At 40.2% G+C, this 19,061-nt stretch overlaps 2 protein-coding genes across 4 annotated transcripts; one reads left to right on the forward strand and one right to left on the reverse strand.

The window, feature by feature from the left end:
• The first annotated feature begins 1,692 nt into the window (after positions 1–1,692).
• Positions 1,693–7,904, forward strand: LOC136676552 (ankyrin repeat domain-containing protein 34B-like). Its single transcript, XM_066653649.1, has 2 exons — positions 1,693–1,895; positions 6,103–7,904. The coding sequence occupies exons 1-2, from the start codon at positions 1,693–1,695 to the stop codon at positions 7,625–7,627; spliced, it is 1,728 nt and encodes a 575-aa protein (XP_066509746.1). The 3' UTR covers positions 7,628–7,904.
• A 953-nt stretch (positions 7,905–8,857) lies between these two features.
• On the reverse strand, positions 8,858–17,384 carry LOC136677192 (protein FAM151B-like). Of its 3 annotated transcripts, none has more exons than XM_066654648.1 (6): positions 17,182–17,384; positions 16,490–16,615; positions 16,243–16,402; positions 15,129–15,346; positions 12,773–12,908; positions 8,858–9,527 (listed from the first exon to the last, which is right to left on the reverse strand). In XM_066654648.1, exons 1-6 carry the CDS (start codon positions 17,282–17,284, stop codon positions 9,377–9,379), a joined length of 894 nt encoding a protein of 297 aa, XP_066510745.1. In that variant the 5' UTR covers positions 17,285–17,384; the 3' UTR covers positions 8,858–9,376. The 3 variants fall into 3 exon arrangements, with proteins under 3 accessions (XP_066510745.1, XP_066510746.1, XP_066510749.1); XM_066654649.1 differs by having other exon boundaries at positions 16,490–16,631; positions 17,182–17,320; XM_066654652.1 differs by having other exon boundaries at positions 16,490–16,653; positions 17,182–17,293.
• Positions 17,385–19,061: the final 1,677 nt, after the last annotated feature.

Consider the following 19,061-nt stretch of genomic DNA (forward strand, 5'->3'; position numbering starts at 1 on the left):
ACATCTGCAAGGATGTTTTTCCAAATACAGGAGGTCCTTCTCCTTATCCCTAAATTATTTTCAGTATTTTTTGAAGTCAGGGTTCTGATGTAACCAATACATTGTTCTGAAAACACTAGTGGCCTCTCTCTTTTGTATCAGTCTCTTCCAGATACAACCCATCGAAAATGAGTTTTCTCCACTCGATTGCCAGACACACACTCTATGATCGGATGAGGAGTTTGTAATAGAGCCGGTACTCCTGTGTTGAAAGGTGCAAGTTGAATAAGCATGGCCCCTGGATGCCTTCCACTGGAGGTATACCAGGCACGGCCAACTGGGAGTAAGTCAGAGGGTAGACACAGGGCCAGTTGGAGGATTATATCTCCTGGCTGTCCTGGGAATGCTTAGCACCCCCAGGGAGAACTTGTTGAATTTACAGGGGACAGAGAAGACAGGGCATCTTTGCTCATCCTGTTGCCCCCACAAATGAGATGACATGACTGTTCAAATGTGCATATGGTTTGTATAATCTCAATAGAAAAGCACTGATCAATACAATGATCTGAAACAGCTACACATGAGCCTCTACACCCAAAGCTATTTTTCAGCCTGAGTGTTTCATGCAAAGCTTTGGAGTTTGCATTCTCTGAGGTGATGGAGCCACTCATTAACACCTGACCTCAACATGATCATCAACATGACCTCTGTGCCCACATGCAATCAAATGCTCCCAGCAATGTTCAAGCATCTAGTGTAATCTTCCCTAGAGGAGAAAAACGGTTAGTACAGCAAAGCATATAAAGTCCTTTTGAATACCTTTGACTTTGATTTCAGAATAAACATTAGGTAAGTGTTTACATATAGTGTATCTGCCACATTCAACACATTGAAAAAACCCATTAGGCATTACATTTATACATCAGTTTCATTACCTTTGTATTATTCTGTCCTTTCTTAGTTGAAGCCGCAGTCCGTTTCTGTTTTTCCACTTTCTGCAACTAAAATATGACAGATTCCAGAGTTACACTCAAGTGATGAGGGAACAAGGCCACATACACAATGGGCTTCATAAAGGAATGCCGTCATTCAGCAAGCCAAAGGCGGAGGAGTTTTTCAAGCTTTTCAAAAACACTGCATGTTTTTTTTTCCCCTCTACTCTCTTGCTTTTAATAAATGCAGTCTGAGCCTGTCTGGCACAGACTAAAATGGTTTGGGATAGATTATGGCTCCACCTGCAATCTGCCCACCTGTTTTATTCAGCGCAAAGCATGGAGCTTGTTATATATGTAACATATCAAACCATTTTATCCCGATATATATATATATAAACAACCTTTCACTGATGGAATCTAATATAGAGGCTTACGCAATGGGATTAGATAACCAAGGCAGCTTTCTCGCATCTTTCTTGTCAAGTACCATTTTGACGTGCCACCTACGTGGTCATCACAACAATCATATTCATGTCTTTGCTTGCCTGTGTATGAGGGGAATGAAGTGAGGAAATTGGTAACCAACTGATTAAAGGAACATATCAATGCAGAATTATAACATGGTTAATAATTAACAAGAATCAGAGGCAAATTTGCATGATTTATTCATGGCTTTCTTTTTGTGCATTACAGACAGCTGACCAGACACCCAGACACTTCAGTTACAGATGAATCCCTAAACCAAAGTCAGCTGTGTCTCGGCAAAAAGCAAGTGGCCATGGAGGACTCCACAGAAGTGCGGACTGATGGCAACTCCCTTCTTAAGGCTGTCTACCTTTGCCGTTTGCGCTTGACCCGACTCCTCCTTGAAGGTGGTGCTTATATTAATGAAAGTAATGAACGCGGAGAAACTCCTCTAATGATCGCCTGCAAGACTCACCACACTGATGCTCAGAGCGTCCAGAAACCCAAGATGGTCAGGTATGTCTTGTTATGTTCATACTTATCTCTGCTATGTAGTTAGGAAATGGCAACTGGAGTAGTCCAAAGTTTACTTACAGAGACCAGAATAATGATCAGTGTTGGGGTAGTTAAGGCAGATTTATACTTCTGCGTTGACTCAATGAAGGCAAGTTCCAGAACATAATGTATAATCTGCTTTACGATCAGTACCATATCCTGATACTATTGAAGCAGCCTTGTATTTATAGCTACAATTTTATACTTTTTTTTAATATAAAATGTCCTTTTCTCATTTCAAGTAAAATTTAAAAATAAAATAATGAATTTGAAAAAAAAATGCATATGTAAATAAAGTCCCTAAAGACTTGTAGTTGCAGTTGACTTACTGCTTTACATAACCAGCAGTCTGATTGGTTCTTGCTTGAGGGCAGGACTTTATCCACTGACAGCAAGCTGACTGGCTCTTTATGCTGAAGGACAGGAATCCATGTTCAGCGTTATGACTATTTCACCCCGTAATCGTTCCTTTATTTTTAAAGAGTCTGGTCTTAACTCACACAACACTGTCATGTTGAAGGTGTCCCAAAAAAGCTTTTATCACATCCCTTGGACTATTTTTACTGGCCCCAGGACAACAGTGTCTGGAGCCATGCCCTGTGTGTGTTACTCATTTGAGTTACAACGCCTATCATAATACACAGATCTGATTGGCTGAGTAGCCTCACGTGTGATATTCAGAAACGCATGCGATTAGTCTGGTAATTTCCTGGAGCACTAAACCTGAACCATAATGACTAGAGGAGTTACACCATTTAAAACAAACACATTGTTAAAAAATTAAACAGCTCTTAATAGTTTTTCAGTTACAGATCCAGGTCCAGATATAGGACAGTGTCTGGGTCCAGACTCAGACCGCGGGCCGCCTATTTGTGACCCCTGCTCTACGCTATGTAGTGGTGTAGTAGAATTACTTTTATAAATCTTTATAGATCACTATTTAGGGAGTGGGGCGTTGTTTGGGACAGAGCATAGTTTACATGAGGTGCCATGAAAGAAACAAATGCAAAGAAGGCTGGTTTTCCTGCATGGTGCTGTCTGTGGTCTTTATAGTGTGGAGAAAAGGAGTTTATGTTTCTGTACTTCTTCGGGTCTGCATAAACAATGTATGTCCAACTACTGGCCCATTCATTGCAGCCTGCATCAAAGAGAAGGGTATCTCTGCAGGCCAGAGGCACCTCCAAGTAGGTGGTTCTGCTCCACGTGAGAAGGACAACCTAACCCTAACCATAACCTCCAACTTGGTATCTGTCTACTTCCACACACTTACTGGCCTCCAGCCTGCAGAGATATATATTTGGCGTCGACATGACACGTAGTTACATTTCTGGAGAGGTGCACGTCAGGTTATGGCATAGGGTTTGCATCAATGTTATTAAAGTTATATTTTATAACAAAATGTGAGATACAAAAGTAACAGTCTTTATTAAGTTAGTACCTGTAATGTGATTATCTACAAAATATTAAACAGTCATTTGTTACAGTAAAATGTAATCACATTACTGTAATATGTTCCTTTGTACCGTGTTACCCAAACACCAATAACAATGTCAATCTTATTGTATCACTGATCATTGAACCAGTTTTAATTTTATTAATGAAAGCCATGAGTAAAACTAGACAAATATTTTTTCCATCCATCCATTATCTGTAACCGCTTATCCAATTTAGGTGAAAACAGTGAAAACGTGTTCTTGAAACTTCACGAGTTCAATTCAAGAGCAGTTATATTCAGATGCATAATTTCAGTGCAAACAAAAATTCATTCATTCATTCATTATCTGTAACCCTTATCCAGTTCAGGGTCGCGGTGGGTCCAGAGCCTACCTGGAATCATTGGGCGCAAGGCGGGAATACACCCTGGAGGGGACGCCAGTCCTTCACAGGGCAACACAGACACATTCACTCACACACTCACACCCACGGACACTTTCGAGTCGCCAATCCACCTGCAACGTGTGTTTTTGGACTGTGGGAGGAGCACCCGGAGGAAACCCACGCGGACACGGGGAGAACACACCAACTCCTCACAGACAGTCACCCGGAGCGGGAATCGAACCCACAACCTCCAGGCCCCTGGAGCTGTGTGACTGCAACACTACCTGCTGCGCCACCGTGTCGCCCAAATATTGCCTTTCAGAGCGGGAATTGAACCCACAACCTCCAGGTCCCTGGAGCTGTGTGACACTACCTGCTGCGCCACCATACTGCCCAAATATTTTTTGTTTTATTTAATTAGAACTAACAATAATTAATAACTAAAATGAGACAAAAACTAAGACAAATTTAAAGTGGACATGAAACACTAAATGTAGTTTATGTAATTTATAAGACGAATCCCATTCTTAAAAAAAATCTTATAGGTTTAACACTGTCAGTGAAACTGAATTAAAAATGACAGGCAATTTATAAGGCAGTTATTAGACGAGTGTTGCGCCATGTTGTTGTATCGTTAAATGTGACGTCACGAGGTCGGTTGTCTTGGGGAAACTGCATTAGTGTACATTAGCATTACGTTTATGTTATCTAGTAAACTCAATGAATAATAAAAGACAAAGCAAAAGTCGACGCAAAGGGGTCACTTTTGTATTACCGCTGGATGCAGCAACTAATTTTAGAGTAAAAAAAAACAAAAACTGTCCACTTTCATACCTTGCCCCTTAAACGTTGTTCACCGTTGGCTAGCTGCACTGAAGAGAGAGAATCCCCATTTCCCCTTTTCCTTACAATGTTGGGTGTAGGATATCAATAGTTTGTTATATTGTGTCTTTAGTGAGACTTTCAGATTTTTGAGACACTTTGAAAATAAAGAAATAATATCCGCGGAAGGAAGCTAAACGTGTAGTTTTTCCACGGTATGGAAGTTGTGTTCGTATTTTGCCACCCAGCGGCGACAGAATGCAACTAGTGCAGCATTTAAGGTGAAATAGAAAATCCTAATGACTCAATTGCTTATCCTTTGTATCCCGGATGTGAATCTGAATTTTTTCACATTTTGGCATCTGAATTTGGCCTGTCAAATTTGAGCAACTTTTATCTGAATCTAAATTTATCTGAATGTATTAACCTTGAATAATAACAGTGAAAACGTGTTCTTGAAAATTCACAAGTTATATTCAAGAGCAATTATATTCAGATGCATAATTGTGAAGCAAAATATTCAGAGGTGGAAATCTGAAGACTTAAAATCAAAAGCAACAAAATTCAGATGCATAATTTCAGTGCAAAAAAATTCAGTGCTACAAATTCAAAGGTGGTAAAATTTCATAGTCTGATGAGACAGATTAGCTTCCATACACACAGCTCGCTGGTAGGTACAAAAACATGTGATGACAGGTTTACACCGTAAAGAAGTAAACAAATCTTCAGAGGTTGTCAGCATATATAACTGTAACATTTGAAAAATACTGCAAAAGAAACAATAATTGCTGCTGTAGCTGTGGAAGATTATATGTGCATTGTGAAAACCAGATACATTGCATGCTTCTTTTGACTATGGTACAGGAAGAAAAGTTCATGTCTAAATTATTATGGCTGCTTGTTATAGACTGAAATAACAATCCCCTCTGTAGACGTAAAAATATGCATTCTTTACACAGAAAAGAAATACGTCTCAATACATCAACACACACATATTTTACATCTGGACACGTAATATTTATATGTGTACAGACATTAGAATTAAGACGATTTTGGCCCCAAATGCATGCCATAGCCCTTGACTGCGACTGTTCTCCTGCTTCTAGTTCCAACTAACCAACGTCATGACGTAGTCACTCAGGCAATGGCAATTTTTGGCACATTTAAGCATTTAGAAAACACATAATAACGAAGGTGTTTCATGTCCACTATATATCAGAAGACTAAGATTAAAATTTAATCAAAATTAGCTAAATTAACACTGTGCTTGACTTCTCTACAGCAAGTCTCGACCTTAATTCAATAGATGACAAGCCATTTTTAGGGAAACACCGTTATAGTGTATGGTATTGAAGAATTAGACACAGAAAACACTGTTCTAAAAAAAAAAGCTACTGGTTCAGTAATTTTAGCATATAGCAGGGCAGGTTTTCTCAGTTCTTATTCGCAAGAGCTGTTCTGTATTCTTTGGTGAATTCCTTGGTCATAGAGTAACTGCTCTATTGTTTTTTTTTTTTTTTTTTTACAGATATCTTCTAGAAAGTGGTGCTGACCCAAATATCCAAGACAAGTCTGGTAAGACTGCACTGATGCATGCCTGTGTAGAGCGGGCTGGGGAGGAAGTTCTGTGCCAGCTGCTGTCTAGTGGAGCTGACCCAAGTTTAGAGGATCACTCTGGTTCTTCTGCGCTCGTCTATGCTGTTAATGCTGGAGACAAGGACGCTCTGCAAGTTTTACTGGATGCCTGTAAGGCAAGAGGCAAGGAGGTCATCATTATCACCACAGATAAACTCCCCTCTGGGAGACAAATGACCAAGCAGTACCTGAATGTCCCTCCTCCACCAGATTTAGAGGATCGCTTGTATTGTAACCCTGCTGCCTGCATGTCACCTTCTGAGATTCAGTTCTGTGCTCCTCGTGTTTCTCCCCTTTCAAGCCAGTCAGATAATGCCCTTTCAAATCTGAGGGAGAACCAGGGGATAAGTTCAACTCCATCCACCTCAACCTCCGTTTCTAAGCCAGGATCTCCCACTTGCGAGCCAAGTCCACTGCGATCTGCAGGTGTAGCCAAACTTCTGCATCTTCAGAGGCTTCATTCTGAACCATGGCTCAAGATCCCTCCGTCACTGTTGCTGCAGCAAAGCAAGGCTTCTTCTCTGACTGAGGAGCTCTTGGACATCACTCCAGAGGAGGAACTCTCTTTTGGCTTCAACAGCCATCATCCTTTTCTTCAAAGAGCTCCTCCTGTGGCTCGCCATCAAAGCATTGATATCAAAGATTCCACTGGTCTACTGCAGGCCCTAGAAGAAGCATCCGAGTCAGAGCGGGAACAAGTAAAGGAAGCGAAATGGCTGAACAGGAAAATGTCCTATGATGGGGTTTCACTGCCGCATTCCTACTCACACCAGAACCTTCTTAAAGATGCTTCAGTCACTGAGCCCATTCCTGTGGACAAAGACCCAGACTGCTTACCCAACCTGGCTGTGTCTAGCTTAAGGAACGTGGTCCGTCGGCGCAACATTGGCATGGACCACTACAGCTCAGACTCCCAGCTTCCTCAGTTTGGAAGCCAGAACTCAGATGATCTCGGCAAGGGTGGAGCCACACCTGGAGTGGGAACAGGATCAACAGAGAAACGAAAGCTGGTCTCCAGCAGATCCTCCACCTTGTCTGGCTCCAGAGAGTCTCTAGAGAGCATGGTCCAGAGGAGGAGCCCAGGCATGATGGAGCGAAGGGGATCTGGGGCTCTTCTTCTTGATCACATCTCTCAGACTAGGCCAGGCTACTTACCACCACTCAATCCTCATGCTCCCATCCCAGATATCAAAGCAAACACCAACAATGCTGGCTCTACCAGCATAACAAAGCCTGGAACTGGCACTGGAGTCATGCCTGGGAACATACCCATTGTTCCTGGTTCAAGGCATTTTGTGCCTTGCGCCCCAAGTCTTCCCCGGGACCTGAAGGCCAAGAAGACCCTGCTAAGAAGACACTCGATGCAAACAGAGCAGATGAAACACCTGGTAAATTTTGAGGAGATTTTTGGACAGTAAATCATTGACTGAGGATTAAGATTTTGGCATTACAGTGAAATAATTATAACACATAATAAAACAAATGGAATATTTATGATTTACAAAAACAGTGTAACATAACAGTGAAGAAACAAGATGGATGTGTATACAGATGATCTAAACATAGCACAGAAAGTAAGTAAATGTGTGTTTGATTATTTCTTTGCTGTAACAATGCTTCTTGGCAATAAATCTTATACCGTTAGAAAACCTGTTAATATCTCTTTTAAATGGTGCCACATTTAACATGCATGCATTTGTAGGATGAGCAGTAGAGCTGAGTGTCTGTTGCGCCCATGAAAAATTTGCCAAATCCTCTCTGCCAATGCCAAACAGCTTATTCTGCAATTGACTTGTATGGTGTTTGGTGGACTGGATGTTGATATTTGAAAAAATATGACATTTAACAATTCATTCATTTAACAAACAGAAGCCTTAGTAGCGCATGGAAGAACCATACACAGCCACAACAGCCTGGCACCTCCTCCTCACGCTGGTCACCAGCCTAGTCACACACTGCTGTGGGATGGCATCCCATTCTTCAACCAGCATTTCTCACAGGTCAGCCAACGTGGTTGTGTTGGTCACTGTGCCACGAACAGCACACCCAAGCTGGGGTTGAGGTCAGGAGCTGGCAGGTCATTCCATCCCAAGTTCTGGAGGTAGTCTCTGATAAACCTCGCTCTGTGGGGCGAGCATTGTTATCTTGGAGGATAGAGTTCGGTCCCAGTTTGTGGAGCTATGGGATTGCCACTGGTTGCAGGATTTCACGCTATCTCTGCACTGAGACTGCCTCCAATGATGACAAGCCTCATTCTTCCAGTGAGGGAGATGCCGCCCCACACCATCACACAAAATAAGATGTTTGGAATTGGCAGAAATGCATGTTCCTTACAAATGTGGCACCATTTAAAAGGGAAATTAACAGGCTTTCCAACGGTGTTGCCAAGAAGCATTGTTACAACAAAGAAATAATCTACCAAACACAAATTTCCTTAATTGTGCTATGTTCATAAATCAGATATATTTTAGTTAGAAAGATTTTATTGCACCTTATAGTTCAGTTGTGTCTTGTTGATGTGCAATCTTTCTTTAGTGCCCTCAGTTGTGTACATGTGCCAATTCTATGTTACAATCTTACAATGTGTTGCAATTAAAAAAAACAAGACGTTGTACTCCATTTAGCCACTGGCAATTTATGGAAGAATGGGTTAGTTTTAGTCTCATTACAATGCTAAGAGTAGTGCAAATAATACACCATAATCAAAAACCTTATATCTAATCAATTATAAAACACACCCACTGTAAAGCATTAGTTTACACCGTTTTCCACTAAATAATTTTATACCAGACATTGTTTTTGGTCTGTAAACTTTTATTTGACATTTTTGTGACTTTCAATGAAATTTAAGTAACTGAGAATGATTTTGTGTAAAAGTCTTCACTCTACAGAAGCTAACAGTTTCATTTTTTTTTTTTACAAATATACATATATTTATATATATAATGGTAAAACAATTCTGGAAAAAAACGGTTTTCTTTGGGTGAGAAGTTACAAATTAGAGGCTCTGGAAGCACTACTGGAAACAGTCTTGGCTCCATATGACATTTTACAGGTCAGTGATTTAACTATGCATACATTTTTTAAAAATCTGACACAAATCCCTAACCTTCTATAATCAGTATTATAAAAATTCCTTTTCCTGTTCCATTTGTGCAGGTTGTGTGTCAGTTGTAGCCAGATAGTGTTTTAAACTTGGAAACCTGAGACTCCAGCAGATCATAGTAGATTCTAGACTTGCTAAAATTCTGCCTATAAAGCAATAGATCCTCCACATTCAGCATGTCGTTTTGGCCTGTCCATACAGTCAGAGTGTACCTGAGAGAGACAGAAAAAGAGTGAGACAAAGTGAGGGAGAGGGGGACATAATTTTAACAGAGTGGAATGTCAGTTCACTATGTCAATCCAAATCTGGTCCCGAAGGGCCCTCAGTAATGATTGCCTTACATGCTGACACCATTATATTTTGTGCTTTAAATATCCTACTTTTCTAATTTTATTATTCCTATTACTATTTCGTTTTCCTTTTATGGCAGCAAAGAATTAAAAGTTTGACAATTGCTCACACTGTAAGTCAGTGGTTCCCAAACTTTTTCTGCTGTGCCCCCCTTTGTAAAGAATATTTTGCAACCCCCATTTCACTCCAAAACCCCACCTCATATTGACACATGTACACATCTTTTACTTCCAAGCTCCGCTGAAATTTATTTATACATTCATACATAACTGCAACTACTTATAGAAAAACACAAAAACAAAATAGAAGCCTAAAACCTGTACATTTGCTCTGCAAAAATGACACATTTTATACCCTTATCTCTTCAGTGACTTGTATGAGCTTGCTTTAAGACATGCCTCATCATATTTTCTGGTTTTCCTTTTGGAAGTTGTGACTTGAGAAAAATGACCTGCTCTCACAAACTTGTCCATCCTTTGCTAGCAGTGCTCAAACATATATATATATATATATATATATATATATATATATATATATATATTGGAATTTGGCACAGCACATCTAAAATGTCTGACTAAAAAATGAGATACACTGTAAAAATTATTTTTAAAAAATATATAATTATTTTTTAGGTCAAGTTGGCCTGAACCCTGGATAATTCAAAGAAGCAAACACATGGGAACACATGGCATAGTCTTTTTCTGCAAACAGGCACATTTCTTGTCAGCTAGTTTAGGGAGTTCCGCAGGTGTTCCATTGCACATAAGGATTGTAATCTCTACAGAAATGCGCAGAAAATGCCACTCCAGCACTGAGCATTGAGATTAGACTGCAGATCTTTTCCAACACACGGCATAGTAGGACTTTTGAATGCACATTAGTTTATTTGTTTTGTCTGTGCTGTGTCCGAGCTCTTGTCTGAGAACAACTGCTGTAGCATTTTCTCTGCTCATATGAAGAAAATGTTGAATGTGTCAGTAAATCCACTGGACAATAAAAAGGTGAATATGTCTATGATCAAGTGGTGTGGTTTGTTGAGTGTCTCTCTGTTGAGGGTAATTTGCTCAGAGATCTGGATGGGCCATTCTCTGGAAGGCATTAGCTTGCGCAGTCACATCTAGGGGAAAAAGCAGGCCTCTGAAGTGCACTAGGTTTGGAGAAGGGAGATTAGAACCCTTCAGAGTACTACCCCCACACATCTTGGGCTCAACTGAGTGGTACTATTCTAGTCACAAACAAATGCATGAGGAGGAGTAGGCCCCCAAATTACCCCAGTAGCGCTCCAAAGACATTCTGATGAACTGCTTTTGTTACATTACACGAAACCAATCAAGCAGGCAATCAACAGCTCACCACTAACAGCCACTTAGGAGGCAAACAGACAGCAGCAAATGGAAACCAAACCTCTGTCTCTGATATGCTGAATACTGATGTACCAAATGTGTAGCCACCTGCTTATACAATGGTTCTTCTAAAATCAAGAATATTAACTGGAAGTTAGGCACTCATATACTTCAGCAACAGATTATATTCTTGTGGGAAGGATACACTAGATGGGGGGTAATAAAATAACATTCATTAGGGTCCAGTTAGACAAAATTTTCTCAAGCCAATGTCTGGAAAATAATGTATAACCTGCATTACGTTCAGTACCATATCCTGCATACTGAAGCAGCATTGTAGTTAAAGCTACATTTTTTGTAGTCAACAACTGAATGTCATTGAAATTACACTTTCAATTACATTTCAATACATTTCAACAAGATTTATAAATATCATACACAGCAAATATTCTGTCCTTTTCTAATTTCAAGTAAAATTTACAAATAAAATAATGATTTTGAAAAAAAATGCATATGTAAATAAAGTCGCTAACGACTTGTAGTTGCAGTAGACTTGCTGCTTTATATAACCAGCAGTCTGATTGGTTCTTAATGCTGGAGGGCAGGACTTGATCCACTGACAACAAGCTGATTGGCTCTTTATGCTGAAGGACAGGTATCCATGTTCAGCGTTAACCCCGTAATTGTTCCCATATTTTTAAAGTTTCTGGTTTTAACTCACACAACACTGTCATGTTAAAAGTGTCCCAAAAGATGTTTAATCACATCCCTTGGGCTATTTTTACTGGCCCCAGGACAACAGTGTCTGGGGCCCTGCCTTGTGTGTGTCACTCATTTGAGTCACAGCGCTTATCATAATACACAGATCTGATTGGCTGAGCAGCCTCACGTGTGATATGCAGAAACGCATGCGATTAGTCTGGTAATTTCCTGGAGCCCTAAAACTGTAATGACTAGAAGAGTCACACCATCTAAAACAAACATTCATTCATTCATTGTCTGTAACCACTTATCCAGTTCAGGGTTGCAGTGGGCCCAGAGCCTACCCAGAATCACTGGTCATAAGGCAGGAACACACCCTACAGAGGGCACCAGTCCTTCACAAGGTGACACACACACACAGCTACAGACACTTGAGTAGTCAATCAACCTATCAACGTGTGTTTTTGGACCGTAGGAGGAAACCCACAGACACGGAGAGAACACACTAAACTCCTCACAGACAGTTACCTAGAGTGGGACTTGAACCCACAACCCAGGACCCTGGAGCTGTGTGATTGCGACACTACCTGCTGCTCCACCGTGCTGCCCTTAAAACAAACACACTGTTAAAAATTAAACAGCTCTTAATAGTTTATCAGTTATAGGTCCAGGTCCAGATAGGACAGCATCTGGGTCCGGACTCAGACCACGGGCTGCCTATTTGTGACCCCTGCACTAGATGTTTTAACACTTTTGTGAGAATTTGATGGCAGCCATGAGAGCATTAATGAGTTCAGGAACTGGTGTTAGAAAATTCATTCTGGCAATTCAACTCATCCCACAGGTACTGGATGGAGTTCCATCACACGCTTCAGTGCCTTTTAGCGAATTTAGGGCACGAAGATCCAAGCTTCTTTTTGACTGCCATATACTATTCTTTTCTTCTGGCAACTGTTTTCTATGGAGATTATACGGGCAATTTATGTGCTACAGAACACAAGAGTTAAATTCGCCCATTAAAATGAGTTTCTGCAAATATTTGGAGAAAACAAGAGAATCACCTTTCAGACTGCTGAAGCAGCCACTGTAACTGAGGAAAGGACCGATGTAGAAGAGCTGCACGGACTGGGAATGTCACTGGCTGCTTCAAAGGTCTACACACCTCTTCCATTTGCTGAACCATCTCCCAGCTGTAACCTGCCACAAAGAAAAGGACAGAAGTGAAATCAAACTTGAGTGTGATTCCCAGAAGGTATTCAACTCAGTTCAGGTTTATTTATAGAGCAATTTTTACAGTTGGTTTCATCACAAAGCAGGTTTAGAGAATTCCAGGTCCTAGCCACAAGTTAGCATCGCTGAGGTGAGAGTGGAAGTGAAAACGTTGCTCAGAGAAATAAAGAAACCTTGAGAGGAACCAAGACTCAGAATGAACCCATTCTCTTCTGCTTGATAAAAATAGAGTAGTAGAGTAGTGTATAAACATACAGTATGAATGAAAAATTATAAAGCTATAATGAGTGGACAGTATAACGTCATGTTCTGAGTTCATTCATTCATTCATTATCTGTAAGCGCTTATCCAGTTCAGGGTCGCAGTGTGTCGAGAGCCTACCTGGAATCATTGGGTGCAAGGCAGGAATACACCCTGGAGGGGGCATGTTCTGAGTTGTGTTTAATTTTGTATTAATAATGTACAATTTTTAAGTAGGTGAAGTGTGTGTTCTACACTATACCCATTCCATTAAGCTCTCTATGCACTGTTCTTGAGCTAAACTGAAAGCCACATGAAGTTTGGATATCTGTAGCGGTTGACTATGCAGAAAGTTGGTGACCTCTGCACACTATCTGCCTCAGCAATTGCTGACCCCGCTCTGTTAATTTACGTGGCCAACCACTTTGTGGCTGAGTTTCTGTCATTTCCAATCACTTCCACTTTGTTATAATACCACAGTTGACTGTGGAATATTTAGTAGTGAGTAGATTTCATGATTGGACTGGTTGCACAGGTGGCATTCAATCATGGTACCATGCTGGAATACACTGAGCTCCTGACAGTAACCCATTCTTTCACAAATGTTTGTAGAAGCAGTCTGCATGCTTGGAGGCTTGGTTTTATACACCTGTGGCCATGGAAGTGAATGGAACACCTGAATTCAGTGATTTGGATGTGTGGGTGAATATGTTTGGCAAATATAGTGTAGTTAAAGCCCAGTTTAAGTTATCACTTGGTTGTGTGAATGTGAGGCATTCTGGCACATGCATACAACTCCATGGCTACATTCACAGAGCAGGTAAAAGAGGCCCAAATCTGATTTTTTTGTTCTGCCGTTCGCAGAGTCTGTATAATGTCACCTGTATCTGACATCAGTCTGAACAGATCATGCTCCTGAACTGACACACATGCACAAAGGACGAGGTTTGAGGCGTTGACCAGGAGAAAATGTACGTCTGTTTCACACAAAGCACTTTCGTTTTTGAAATGAAGGTATGGGACCAGACTGTGCAGCACTGTATCACAAAACCTCCCTTTTCTTTGTCTGTAAAGACTGTAAAGAATAATAAAATGTGAACGGATGTTTCTTTCACTCTGCAGAGTGCAAATTTCCCAGGTCTCTCACTAACATGTCATTAATGATCATTAATTTTGTTTTATTTTGTTGGAAACTGGCATCTGTACTGTTACTCTAACAATTCACACCCTCCAGTCCACACTTGGCACTTCTGCATCTACTCCAGAGCATTTAATTTCATTTCCTACAGTGATTATACAAGTACTGCTTTTTTAAAACAGATGTTACAACAGCTGTTCCTTAGAAAACAATGTGCAATAGAACAGGACCCTTTGAAATAACTGCACACCATAGCTTAATTCACCGTACACAACAGGCATACAATGCCTTCAAACCATACTGCTTAACAAGAGGTCAGAAGTGTTAAACTACAGTTGAGCTTCTATACAGACTGCCAGCACAGGGCTGTGGAGCAGAGGAACTGTGTTCTCTGGAGAGATAAGCACTATTTATTAACTTCAGGCAACTGAAAGCATCTTCAAAGCAATGTTGATATATCTGAAGTAATTAATTCGCAGAAGATTTTTGCAGCAAAGCAGAACAAAAATTTGCATGTGCAGGTATTTAAAATATTATTACTTTATAGTCTTTAAAGTAAGATAATGTATAGACTGCTACTGAAGATGAGACTGAAGTGGTTAAAATCTTCTATCTACTCGTCTAAGCGTTTATCTATTTATTTTGTGGTTTTATATAATGGTGTTCGCTTTGGTTGCCAGATCTATATACATGTTCTGAGGCTAAATAAAGAATAATTTCAATTCAACGCCCTTGTAATACTGTGGCGGCATCGCTTTTATACAAGCTCCAAGAAAATATCCAAGAAAAAAGTGTAAGGTACATTATACCTGGGTTATCTGTATCTGGAAACCAACCAGTAGTCCAGCCCAGAGAGAACACTTCCCCTTCAGCCCTCAGAGCCACTGCCTGGAGGAAGGACTCTACATCAAGGGGGGTTGCCTGGCCCCCAGGCCCCGGAAGAATGTCTGCATTTATCCACACGGGTCCCTTCAGCTGTGAACGAGCCTCGTCAAGCAGAGCCATTGAGGGCTCCAATGCTGCAAGACTGAACAATGCAAAGACAGGGTAAATTCCTGTCCCAAAGCAATCAAACATTTAAATAGAATGTACAGTCAGTACACATCACTGAGGAAGGCTGGAACTGAAAGATGAGAAGGTTGGTGTGTTCTCCCTGTGCCTGCGTCGATATTCTCCGGGTGCTCTGGTTTCCTCCCACGGTACAAAAACACACATAGGTCGATTGGCTACTCAAAAGTGTCCATAGGTGTGAGTGAATGTGTGAGTGTGTGTTTCCCTGTGAGAGAGTGGCAACCCCTCCAAGGTGAGTTCCCTCCTTATGCCCTGTGATTCTAGGTAGGCTCCGGACCCACCGCGACCCTGAATTGGATTATTTTGGGTATTGTTATTCGTTTCTATTTGTGGCCTCTTATAGCCTGTTCTGTATTTCTGTCTAGCTCGCTCTGACCTGTTTAATTTGCTGTTTTTATGTACACACTTTCCTATATACTATGTTTAAATCCAGCTGTGCAGCTCATGATAAGTGTCAGTTTAACTATGTGGTTGAAAACTATATAAAGTGTGTGTTTTGGGATTCAGTCTGTCATGTTGAATTTTGTAAAGGAGACATTTTATTCTATTTCATCTGTGCACTGATGAAAATGAATAAAATATCTCCTTTACGAGATCCACTCTGCTCTGTTCAACAATATGTTATGGTAATATCCTCAAAATGAGACAATGACACACTGAAGCATTCTGGTTTATAATGCAGTGGTGATATTATGCAGGATGAAATACCTAAAACAGCTGATGAACACTGGACTGAGTCTACTGGCATGTGCTTTTATGCCGGTGTATCTCTAATTCCTAATACAACACCAAGAAACCCAAATGAAAATACAATTTGTTTATCACACTTCCTATACAGCAGCATTCACTGACCTTTTGAAGTCCAGTTTGATGCCCTTGTCGGAGTTGGCCACTGTGCTCAGCCACTCCCGCAGTGTGATGTCACTGTCTGTTTGAGGGGGATGAGCCATTATGGGCTCCTCTGGGTCATGACCCCTGAGAAGAACATCAGCTTCAATCATCTGGGCTGGACCTTCCACAAAAATATTAACCCCAATATATATGGATATATTCCAGGACTAAATAAATAAACAAAAAAATATTAAAATCTGTGTCCCACCTTGAACTGCTTCTTTAATTTTGTCCTTGCTGTTGGCTGCATGATACCAGTTGATATCAGCAGCGTCCCTCACTGATATTGTGCCCTTTTTGAGAAAGTAATCCAGTGTTTGGTCCATTATTGACCCTGTAGCAGAATAAAGCTGCTTTTCATTTAAAAGTCTGCTATGGTAAAACACAAATAATTAAAAATCTTTTACTAAAAACGCATTTAGCGTATTTGTATATTTAAATCTACAGCATTTGTACATATTTCACAGTTGATAAATAGGCTGGTGGTTGGTGTGGTTCAATGGTAACACCCCTGGGTTTGCTTCCGGGTCTGGGCAACCAGTCTGTGCTACACCAATAAAAGTCTAAGGGCAAGACTCCTAACATCGCATTGGCATACCAGTAACCTTGTAAGCCATAAATGTATCAAGACGTTTGTAGACAAGTCTTTACTTAATGGTTTCTGGGTTAAAGGATTTGAACAGGGGGTTTGTCTCACTTTTCCGCATTTATAATCGCTTTTATATCCGACTTTGGAACACAGCTCTGAGAACCTGATTCGTATAAGCCAGTAAACTTTACAGAGGTCAGATTCTGACGGTGGATAAGTTCCAGCACTACAGCTCATAACGACAGTTCTGTCACTCTACACACAGCTCCGCTGCTCCACACCCAGTGCTAACGTAGTTAAACTACACGAACCTGTGCCGCTGGACATCAGAAAACAGAGGCTCCAGGTAAAAACGAAGATAAACACAACGGCACAGATGCAGGAAACATACAAACTGCGCTTATGTACTCGCATGTGGTTTAATAATTAGAAAACACCAGACGCAGGAGAAATGTTTAAACCTTCCTGCCCGAACAACATTCAGCGTGTCGCCGCCGCGTGGCATGCTGGGAAATGTAGTTTTTCTCTCTCTCGCTCATTTTTTCCTAAACGACTGTGGTGTATTAAAGCACGAATGGTCTGAAGTGAAATAGCTCGTTGTGCGTTAGCGAATATTTTATTAAATAAATTTTTATTTAATCTGAAATGAACATTGAAACAAATTTGTATATTTATGTTTGTAATGTTGAGGGAGCAATCTGTAATGTACTGTAATTGGTTATAAAATGTCCAAAGTGTGTGGTCATGGATTAAGGAAACAGAATAGATTGAAGCACTAGCATATCCCAGAGAGCCGTCTGCAAGATGGCGGCACTGTGTTTTGTGTGTTTTATATGAAGAAGGTGAATAACAACATCATTGAAAGGTGTAAATTCCATTGTTTGTTTGTTTTAAAGAAACTGAGGCTGATTTGTGTGTGTTTCTCCATGGTGTGTGTGCTTTAAACAAATTAAGGAGTAAGAATTGTGTTTGAAAAGCGTCACATATTTACCAATTTAAGGTGGAATGGAGAAATCAATCTTGGTAGTACACAGCAAATATAAGTGTTTCACTAGTTTATAAATTAAAGTATAATGGTTCAGAAATTTGATGTTTTATGCTTTAGTGAAACATGGGTCAGAAATTATGAATATTTAGCACTAAATCAAGCGCCGCAGCCTGACAGGCAAAGGTGGTGAATTAGGTTTAATTTACAAAAACAATTTGAACATTAACCAAAAACATGGTTACAGCTTTATTTCTTTTGAAATGATGTACATCAACATAATTAACCCAGCCACAAATAAGAACACACTCTCCTTAATAAATATTTACAGATCACCAGGGCTCTGTTCAGAATTTATAAAAGAATTTGGTGAATTAGCTGCTAATTTAGCAGTGTCCTGTGTGATGATCCACTAAAAAAGGGATTCACATCAATCATAGACTCTCTTGGTTTCATCCAAAATGTATCAAACACTACACACTAGATTTTTTTTTACCCTGGACACTAACATAAAAAAACTTAAAAATACTACCCCAATCAGTCTCAGACCACTACCTTTCATACAAATTGAGTTTAGATTATAAATATAGATTATGTACATACCCACGTTACTATCTAAAGTGCACACTAACCCCATCCACAGCCTCTACATTTACTGAAAACATCACTGATTTGTTGACCTCAGTCAGTGGGCCATCAGACGCACTAGAGCTAGACAGACTGACTATTTAGATAATACAATTTGAATCAACTTTAGGTAGTGTAGCACCACTTAAGTATTAAAAGCTAAAACAGAAAAAACTCACTCCATGGTATAATGAAGAAACACTCACCTTAAAACAAACTGTAAGGAAATTAGAGCGGAAATGGCAGTCGACTAAACTGGAAGTATTTCACTGTGCCTGTAAAGACAACCTTATAGAATATAGAAGGGCACTTGTCAAAGCACGTTCAACACATCTGTCCTCACTGACTGAAAATAATAAAGACAATCCTAGAGTACTCTTCAAATCAAATTCAAATCAAATTATTTGCATTGTGCTTTTTACAACTAATGTTGTCACAAAGACGCTTCACAGAATTCCAGTAAAGATAAATTTTAACATGAAATGTAAAAATGTAAATAATGTAAAAATCCCCAGGAGAGCAAGCCAGGGCAATGTGGCAGGATTATAATTATTATTGTAGATCAGTGAGGCCAGATAT

Source organism: Hoplias malabaricus, chromosome X2 (genome assembly GCF_029633855.1).
Source record: "Hoplias malabaricus isolate fHopMal1 chromosome X2, fHopMal1.hap1, whole genome shotgun sequence".
NCBI lineage: Eukaryota > Metazoa > Chordata > Actinopteri > Characiformes > Erythrinidae > Hoplias > Hoplias malabaricus.

Excerpts from the sequence above, each read along its gene's own strand:
- LOC136676552 (XM_066653649.1), top strand. The coding sequence starts at position 1,693 with ATGGAGGACTCCACAGAAGTGCGGACTGATGGCAACTCCCTTCTTAAG. Across the intron at positions 1,896-6,102 it reads CAGAAACCCAAGATGGTCAG|ATATCTTCTAGAAAGTGGTG; the intron begins GTATGTCTTGTT and ends TTTTTTTTACAG.
- LOC136677192 (XM_066654648.1), bottom strand. The coding sequence starts at position 17,284 with ATGCGAGTACATAAGCGCAGTTTGTATGTTTCCTGCATCTGTGCCGTT. Across the intron at positions 15,347-16,242 it reads ATCAAACTGGACTTCAAAAG|TCTTGCAGCATTGGAGCCCT; the intron begins GTCAGTGAATGC and ends TGCATTGTTCAG. Across the intron at positions 9,528-12,772 it reads CTGCTTCAGCAGTCTGAAAG|GTACACTCTGACTGTATGGA; the intron begins GTGATTCTCTTG and ends TGTCTCTCTCAG.